This window comes from Fringilla coelebs, assembly GCF_963513975.1.
Source record: "Fringilla coelebs genome assembly, chromosome: 1".
Classification (NCBI taxonomy): Eukaryota; Metazoa; Chordata; class Aves; order Passeriformes; family Fringillidae; genus Fringilla; species Fringilla coelebs.
This window is the reverse complement of record NC_140028.1, coordinates 130417848-130427525: the sequence shown is the minus strand read 5'-3', so window position 1 is coordinate 130427525 and position 9678 is coordinate 130417848. Positions and strand designations below refer to the sequence as shown.

Genomic DNA, 9678 nt, shown 5'->3' with positions numbered 1-9678 from the left:
AATGTATTTAGGGGAGAAGGGTCTACAAGCAAATCCTTGTGGCACATTCCTTTCAGTCTTGCTGGGCATTCTGCCTCTGTTTACACTGGTTAAATATTTAAAGCTATCTTTACAAAGGAAAGTAAAAGCCCAAAAATTTCTTCTAAAGGGAAAGTCAAGATTGTCCTTTAACGTGTACCAAGCTGCATTCTACTGAAAAAGGCAGATGCAGGCTGAGAAATACTCCTGCTCTGATCTCATCCTGCTCACTCTCTAAATAGCATTCATGGAAAATACACACACAGCTAAAAGACATAGAAAAACAACTTTCCTCCACTCTATCTCCCCACCTCACACACACACACCTTTTCAATTTGTGTATCTTGAAATAGTAATGCAGCAAATATGATCTGAATCTCATTTACATCAGTGGAAATGGGGAGTCATTTCTTTAAAAGGAATGTACTTGAAGCACAGCAAGAGCAGCGTGAGGCCAGAAGTAAGAGCTCATCACATAATTTCTCCTTGCATCACAGCCTTATGAAGCTCTACTCCTTTCCCTTGTATCTGTGAAATCAGCAGGTCTGCTCCTGGGAGTAAGGATTGCCATCTTAGGCCCTTAAATCAGCCTCTCTGTGTTTGAAGAACAAGAGAGAGTCTGTGTTTTCAGGCACTGTATGTAACTGTAGAAGAACTTGCTCAAGAAAGGGAAATAAAAAGAAAGTAAAAATGTTCACATTCTCCGAACAAAATGAGCTGTGATCTGCAATTGCCCTTTTAAGAGTTGTGACTTTTTCTTGTTCTCCGGAAAACTTCTGGCAGCAGCAGCCGGGCTGCAGCCCCTGCGCCTCTCACCCCAGCGCAGAACATGTCAGGGAAGGCAGGCAACATACGGCTTTAATTTGCAAGGGATCATCTACATTTCTTCTGAACAGAAAAGAAAACCAAATCAAATCTCCACATACTCCATCTATCTTGAATAAACAGCATTAAGGAAAAAATGCTGTGGGTATTGGGAGGAAGAGATTCTTTGTAGTCTGCTTTGACTGTGCATACCGCTTCTCCTCATGCCTCTTTAAAACATAAAATCCTTGTAATGGGGGCCTGACTTACACCAATGCTGGCCAAAAATTGCTCTTTATTCCTCGCCCATGCTACCTGGTAGAACATTCATGTTACAATAGGTATCACTCAGCAGGAATAAATTCTATTTCTCTTGTTTCCACAACCCCCAAATAGAAATAAAAGTACAATTTTTAACCTAAACTGACAATTGCAAACTAATGCAGCCAATTAATAAAAGGCATAAAGTGAGGCAAGTGGGATGAATTTGAGGGTAAAATGACCTGGGCCACCCAATGGTCAGAGAATTACTCGGTGTCTTGTCAAATGCTTGTTAGTAACAGCTGCCTCTGCACTGAGGTGACTTTCTGAGCAATTGGCTGTACAGCCTTGAGATCCTTTGCTGCAGAAAGTATTCTGGCTGCTGACTGAACCATCCCTAAGGTTTGTGTTCAGCTCCTACTGATTTTCTTTGCCAATCACTGCATGTGTTTGTTATTTTTGTCAGCATAGGCGTACTTCCAAGAGCCTTCTAGATGTTCCAAGAAATGTTGAAGGCAGGCTTTTAAATTTTAAGGATTTTGTTCTTCTGGCAAGACTAGGTCTGTGAGACACTATGCCCATGGTCCTGAGGCAGATGGCTATATCATTGGCATGTTGCAAACTGAGAAGTATCTTACCATGCAAAAGTTAAATCTGCTTGGGAGACTTGTCCAGGTACCTTCTCTCCAGAATTTTGGTTTGTAGACCTCCATGTCAACTTCTAGGGTCAAACACCTTACTTTTAGGAGGATGTATTATCTGGATTAAGGATTTTATAATCCCAAATATATGGTAGTTTTAATATGGCAGTGTAAGGGTGTACCTTATTTCACCTTATTTCACCTTACAACGTGGGATGTAATCATCTCTCCTTCATTTCACTGCATTTAGAATCTTTGCACTGATTCTCCTTTATTTCACTGCTTTTACAATCCTTGCAGTGATTTTTCAGCAAGTGTCCCTGTCTGTGCATTGTGAGGACTTGGTGTGATGTGTACTGCCAGTACTCAGAGCTGAATTGAGACCCACCTGAGATGTGGATCTGTACTGTCTCATTTGGAAACTCCCAAGAAAGTTCATTAATTTAGTATACACATTGTTGCCCATCACAGATTACATATTTTAATCCCTCTGTCTACCTAAATCTCAAAAATCCTTTCTTTCCATACAGAACTAATTGCTTTGCGCACAAAAAATATTGTGTTCTTATCAGCCAAGATTCATGCTCAACATGAGACAAAAATAAACTTTTAACTTATCCCACTGAATTATAATGATCTCACTTTTAACCTTTTATATGACATCTAAATAATGAAACCTTGACTCAACTAAAAACCTAATTATTTAAGCATAACTTTTGCTTTAATTTGGTGGACAAACATAATTTATGTTATCATCTTGGTTTACATTTTATTCATTTGGGTACTCACTAGCCTTCCTACATACACGTTTGTGCTTATATTTGGGTTCTCTGTATGTTACATAGGTCTGTGAGATAAAGCTGAATAATTTCCTCTAGGGAAACAAGTTTCCCTTAAGTGCTGAGGAAATGGAAGCATTCACTCTATCCTATTTCTGCCAGTCACATAGAGGAAAACAAGAAAATCCTGAGGACTTTTTCTTTGTTTCTTTACAAAATTAAAGATTTACATTACTACTTTTTTTTTCCCCCAGACAATCCCCCATCTCCCATAACGAGTAAAGCAAGCACAAACAAGCACTCTAAGGATAGTATTGGTACATAAAGAATGTAAGAGGCCAAATCTCATCCTCCGCCTACCTAGCAGAGTCCTAAGTTCCCCTAATGGCTACTATACCTAGTAACATCTGCATATTGTTTTGAAGTAAAAGCTGAAATTCATTTTTATTATTATTATTTAATGCCCAAATTTTTGTTTCTTTTAGAATGGAAGATTGTCTTTCCGTGGCAAGGGGGAAGAGTGCCTGTGCTTTAAGAAATACACTGTGTGTCTTCCTGAGAACATGATTACTGTCATACTGACCCGAGCAAAGGAGGCATCCAGTCGGGTCTCCTCTCTCCAGCTGTCACCTATGATGGACATCTAAGGCATCATTAAAAGAACAGGGGAGACACACAGGAATAACTTCCTGCGGATATGATATGCAGTACTGGGCTTGCATGAAGAAGTTGTATATTTTGTGTAGACCAAGACGTATACATGGAAAAGTAAGACTTTTGGTCACATTTTTCTGTGGGTTAAAATCACCTTTCAGTTAAGAGCAATTGCCTACCATTTCCTAAGATATTTATTAATTATGCCAGCTCTGAAAGGAAGAAGATGGTAGGTAGCTTCAGAATAGAGAGGATATTGATAATGTTAATGATGGGAAAAAATAGCATTTAATAGCTAAGCAGAAATAAGAGACAATTACCAATTACAGTCTGTTGATTTGGAGAGGGGTAAGTGGGAGGGGGCAGTGTTGTAAGTTAAAGTAGAAGGAAATTATAATGTAGTATCAGACCAGCATCTATACTGAGTCCAACGTTTTGGGCAGAGTTAGGAAACCTATGTGCACTTCTGTTAGCCAAGTTCTGTAGTTTGCCTTAAGGATCAGGTCTGAAAGGAGTGGGGGAATATCTGTTTTGTGAGAAAGATTCCCTCACAAACAGCACAGTGGTTTGTTTGGTCTGTGGAAATGGCCTCCAGGAGTTGATGCTGGTCATTTTCAGCAGTAGAACTACAAGGGATGCAGCTGTGCACTGGATGAAGTACAGCCCTGGAACATCAAGTGTAAGACCAGGGTATGCTGGTGATTTGATGGCAGGGGGTGTTCATTGCTGTAGTAGTGGATGGGCATCAAAACACATCTTGCATTTCTTGCTCAGGCATGGTTTAAACTGATCTGGTGTTTTGGGCCACAAAGGATTATGCTTTAATGATGAGTTTTGTGGTTTGGGGTGTTTGAAATGTAGGACAAGTGCTTCTGGGAAGATTCTTTCCACACAGGATTTTCTTCTGTTATGTGAAAAATCACTACACAGTTAAAATGAGCAAGTCCTAGAAACTCTTCTGAACTTGCCAGCTCTCAACCCTTGTTCTTTTCCCCTCAATACCACCTCCATCCTATTTCCACTTCTTCTTTCTGAGCTGGTCTTACTGATACATCTGAACTTGAAGTAGTTTTTTTCAAGCTGTGTTTAGCTTTTAGCTAATTACTGCATTTAGATAGTTACTGCTTCAGAACCAAAAAAAAAAAACCAACCAAACAAACCAATTAGCTTGTTAATCCAAAAATATGTCTAGTATTCTTTCTGTACTAGCTGATCTGAAAAAATCTATTATGTACATGTACAAACCTTATCTGTATACACTGGTCTTTCTCCTAGAACAATCTTCTAGGGTTGTTAGAAATGTTTTTGGGTTTGAGAAATGTTTCCTTAATATTTCAAATGCAGACCCCAGTAGGTAGAATTTCAGTCAACTGATGATGCACTTGGGCATCTTAATTACCTCTCCTGGACTATGTGATGTGTCCCCAGGTCTAAAGAGGACAGACAGAAAGCCAAGGAGGTTTCCCAAGACTAGTCAGAAATTCACACTCATTGTCTATGAGAAAGAGCATGGATAATACTTATTCTGATCTAAAGATCCAGTGTTCAGTCTTTTTAGGATGAACAGAGAAACAATACTGCTATTTAAGGCTGAATATAAATAGGTTTTGTGCTAGAAAGAAGTTAATAATTTTAATTACTGATGTAGATCTGAAGAGAAAAATCTGTAGCTTCAAACTATAAATGCAATATTTAAGGAATCAAACTGTTCAGCAGAAGATGGAAAAAGGTATTTGTGCATATGATTTTTGAACGACGGTCTTCTGAGAAGAGAGTTCTTGGCAGAACTCAATGAACATCAGTAAACAAGGACATCAGCAATCGACATTTTTAAGGATGTGCAATTTCTAAATATGATCCCACTCCTGCAGTCGTTACACAGCACAGATTTTGCTATTAATTAGTTTGAATGTGGGACAGTTCTGCTGGGAGAAAGAAAGTGGCCTAAATAGCACGGTCCAAATTTTATCTATAGCTATCCAAGAAATATGGATGTCTTTTATTAACCCTTGCCACCTCTGACAGCTAGAAATAAATGCTGGAGCTGTCTTGCTACTAATGGGTTTTTGGAGTTCAATTAACATGTAAGGCAGAAAGGGTGGGAGCATGCTGCAGAGAAGGAAGACAGCTGGTGGGAGAAGTTCCATGCCTGGTTCAGCTCCGAATGGTAGAATGAACCTTCAGACAAATATGAGAACATTTGCACACACGACGGAGAGCCTTAATTACTGAATGTCTGGAGAACAGGGCAGGGTTCTTCTCTCCAGGAGCACACTTTATTATTCTTATTCAGTTCCAATGAGTACAGTAAATCCCCTATTCAGCCTTCATCGTTTTTCTGGACTATGCATTTCGGGAGAGCCAACAGGACCTCCATTCTATTTGTGCAATGGGGCTTCAGGCATATGAAAATGGCTACTGCAGGCGGTCACTGTATGCCCATTCACCCCCACCCCAGAATATAGCAAGAATTTTCCAAAAAACCTGACGGGAGGTATTGCATATCACACAGCATTCGATTTGAGTCACACTGGAAGAGTTGCCCACCCCGCAGAGGGAGGAAGGGAAATGGGAAAGCCCTATTGGGATTATTTTCGTATGTCGGGCTGCTGCTGCGGACACGCTGGGAGGAAGGCGCTGATAACACACTGGCAATAGCTCGGTAGCGAGTTACTTAGTGTCTCTGGGGAGAGGCGAGTTTTAGCCACTCCAGTATCACCGCGTGTGCGATGCGCGACCTGATCGCGGTCCGTGCCTCACGGAGCTGCGGCTCCTGCCCGCACCTCAAGTGACCGCAGCGCGTCTCCCACATTTCAGAGCTGCAGAGACACCCCCACTGCGCACCGCTCCCCGCAGCAGCGTCCTGCCACTGCCGCGGAACCCTCCTCCAATCCTGCCCTTTGCTGTGCGCCAAACATCGATTCCCCCGCCCGGGATCAGCCCGGCCGCTCGCACGGCGGCGGGCACCGAGGGTGACGGGCTCCGGCCCAGTCCAGGCGCGCCGCTCAACAGCTTCAACAATCGTCATCAGCGGGGAATCCAAAAACAGCCCCGGGACAGCCGGGGCCGGCGCGCTGCCGACCGACGCGGCGCGGCCCCGTCCCCCCGATCACCCCCCCGCGGCGGGGCCCCTTCCCCAGCGCCGCCCCCGCCGCCTTTGTGCGAGGCGCGGGGCAGCCCCGCGCCCGCCTGCGCCCGCCCCCGGGTGAGGCGTTGGGAGACGGTCCCTTACGCAGGAAAGTTCGGCGTCGGTTTCAAGGCTCCTCCCTCCGGTGAAGCAGACTGCGGGGCGCCTGGAAACCGGTCGGAGGGAGCGCGGCGCGGCGAGGCGAGGGGCGCGGGCTCGAGGGGCCGGCACAAATGGTCAGGCGGCGGCGGCGGAGGCGGCGGCGGCGGCCGTAGTCGGAGGCGCGGAGGACGCTGCCGCCGGTGCGGGCAGAGCTGCGCGCTGCGCTCCGCGGCCGCGTGAGTGGCGGCCGGGGCTGCCCCGTCCCTGCCCGCCGCTCCCTTCATGAGTCGCAAGTTCGGGCCGGGAGGAGCAGCGGCGGCGGCGGCGGGGCGGCGGGAGCCCGGCAGGGCAGGCGGCACCGACTGAGCATGGCCGAGCGGCGCGGGCCGGCGGTGAGCGGCGGCGGGGAAGTTGGCAGCGGCCGGTGCCCGCGGCTGCCGCTGCTGCTGGTGCTGCTGTGGGCGGCGGCGCTCCCGGCCGGGGGGCAGCTGCCGGCGTCGCAGTACAACGGCGAGCGGGGCATCTCCATCCCCGACCACGGCTACTGCCAGCCCATCTCCATCCCTCTCTGCACTGACATCGCCTACAACCAGACCATCATGCCCAACCTGCTGGGCCACACCAACCAGGAGGACGCGGGGCTGGAGGTGCACCAGTTCTACCCGCTGGTGAAGGTGCAGTGCTCGGCCGAGCTCAAGTTCTTCCTGTGCTCCATGTACGCGCCGGTGTGCACTGTGCTGGAGCAGGCCCTGCCGCCCTGCCGCTCCCTCTGCGAGCGGGCCCGCCAGGGCTGCGAGGCCCTCATGAACAAGTTCGGCTTCCAGTGGCCCGACACGCTGCGCTGCGAAAAGTTCCCGGTGCACGGGGCTGGCGAGCTCTGCGTGGGGCAGAACGCCTCCGAGCGCGGCACCCCCACGCCCGCCCTGCGCCCCGAGAGCTGGACCAGCAACCCGCACCGCGGGGGCGCCGGCGGCGGCGGCGGGGGCCCGGGGCCCGGCGAGCCCCGCGGGCGCTTCACCTGCCCGCGGGCGCTGAAGGTGCCCTCCTACCTGAACTACCGCTTCCTGGGAGAGAAGGACTGCGGGGCGCCCTGCGAGCCCGGCCGCCTCTACGGGCTCATGTACTTCGGGCCCGAGGAGCTGCGCTTCTCCCGCACCTGGATCGGCATCTGGTCCGTGCTCTGCTGTGCCTCTACCCTCTTCACCGTCCTCACCTACTTGGTGGACATGAAGCGATTCAGCTACCCCGAGCGGCCTATCATCTTCCTCTCAGGCTGCTACACGGCGGTGGCCGTGGCCTACATCGCCGGCTTCCTCCTGGAGGAGAGGGTGGTCTGCAACGAGCGCTTTGCCGAGGACGGTTCCCGCACCGTGGCGCAGGGCACGAAGCGGGAGGGCTGCACCATCCTCTTCATGATGCTGTACTTCTTTGGCATGGCCAGCTCCATCTGGTGGGTCATCCTCTCCCTTACCTGGTTCCTTGCTGCTGGCATGAAGTGGGGCCATGAGGCCATTGAGGCCAACTCCCAGTACTTTCATCTGGCCGCCTGGGCCGTGCCGGCCATCAAGACCATCACCATCCTTGCTCTGGGACAAGTGGATGGCGACGTCCTCAGCGGCGTCTGCTTTGTGGGCATCAACAACGTGGATGCCCTGAGGGGCTTCGTGCTGGCCCCCTTGTTCGTCTACCTGTTCATCGGCACCTCTTTCCTGCTGGCTGGCTTTGTGTCCCTCTTCAGGATCCGGACCATCATGAAGCATGACGGCACCAAGACAGAAAAGCTGGAGAAGCTCATGGTGAGGATAGGCATCTTCAGCGTCCTCTACACGGTGCCGGCCACCATCGTCATTGCCTGCTATTTTTACGAGCAAGCTTTTAGGGAACAGTGGGAGAGGAGCTGGGTCACGCAGAGCTGTAAGAGTTATGCCATTCCCTGCCCCAACAACCACAGCGGCCACCACCCGCCCATGAGCCCCGACTTCACTGTCTTCATGATCAAGTATCTCATGACCTTAATCGTGGGCATCACCTCGGGCTTCTGGATCTGGTCTGGGAAAACCCTGAACTCCTGGAGGAAGTTTTACACTAGGCTCACCAACAGCAAGCAGGGCGAGACCACGGTCTGAGACCCCTGCTTGTCAGGCTCGGGAGATGCGGGCAGGCAGAGGACTGAGGCTCTGCCTCGGGAAGCAGCTCCTTATCCAGCCTGGGCAAACTTTTGGGACTGCGAGTGGCTTTCGCAGGCAGCGGGGAGCGGAGGACGAGCTAGGGGGACCCCAGTGTCTGGGATCTCCGGGCTCTGCCCTCCCCGTGCTGCTCGGGCTGTCTCCTGTAGGAGCTGAACGCACTGTCAAGGTTGGGGGAGAGGGATGTAAATAGCCTCTGTAAGATTTTGTAAGTATATTTGTATTTAAATTACAAAAAAACTCACTTTTTTTTTTTTAATTATTTAGGACACTTCTAACCCGTTTTCGGATTTTACTTCCTCGCTTATAACCCCCCGCTTTTTTTTTTTTTTTTTTTAATTTAAAGGAAAAAAAGGCTTTGGATTTTTATTTCGTAGGGAAGGATGGGTAAAGCTGCCGGTAAAAGAATCGAAAACAAATCCCCTTCTTCTCCCCCACACAGGTTTTGTAATGGCTTTGCTTGGAATTTCAGCTGCATGAGCAGGAGGGCGCGGAGCGGGGCTGCGGCCGGGGGCGCCTCCTGAGCCGGGCTGGGTCCCTGCCCCGGTCCCGGCCCCGGCCCGCCCGCGGTAGCGTGGAGGTGGGGATGGGGAGGAGCGCCGCTTCCCGCCGCGGTCCCGGCCCCGGCCCCGTCCGGGGAGCACCGACCCCGCCCGGTCCCGTACGGGGAGGACGGAGAAGTGCCCGAGCATGGCGCAGGGACGGCGCTGCGCCGAGCCCCGGCCCCGCTGGCCCCCGCCGAGCCTTTCTGGGGGTACAAACAGTAGCCGTGCTCGGGGCCGGTCGCTCCGAGCGGGGAGAGCCCCTCGCGGTGCCCGGGGCTGGGGCGGCCGCCGCCCGCCGGGGTTGCCGGGTCCGGCCGTGCCGCGCAGGCTCGAGAGCGGTTGGCCCGGTTCGGTGTACGGGTTGGGGTTCACACCGCCTGCACCTGTAGCACCTCCGAAGGCTCGGGTGGTGGATGGCGGCAGAGATACACCGAAATTCCCTCCTGCTGGGGTTTTTTTCTAAGCCCACTTTCCAGTTCGGGGGCGCCCCGCGGGTGCTCCTACCGCCGCCTGCCCCGTCCCTCCCCGCCGGGCTGCTGCCGGCTGGGGTCAGCAGGATCA

At 50.5% G+C, this 9678-nt stretch overlaps 1 protein-coding gene across 1 annotated transcript; it reads left to right on the top strand.

Moving 5' to 3' along the window:
• Positions 1–6648: 6648 nt before the first annotated feature.
• FZD1 (frizzled class receptor 1) lies at positions 6649–8549 on the top strand. Its single transcript, XM_084220675.1, has one exon. The coding sequence runs from the start codon at positions 6755–6757 to the stop codon at positions 8510–8512; it is 1758 nt and encodes a 585-aa protein (XP_084076801.1). The 5' UTR covers positions 6649–6754; the 3' UTR covers positions 8513–8549.
• The last annotated feature ends 1129 nt before the right edge of the window (positions 8550–9678 follow it).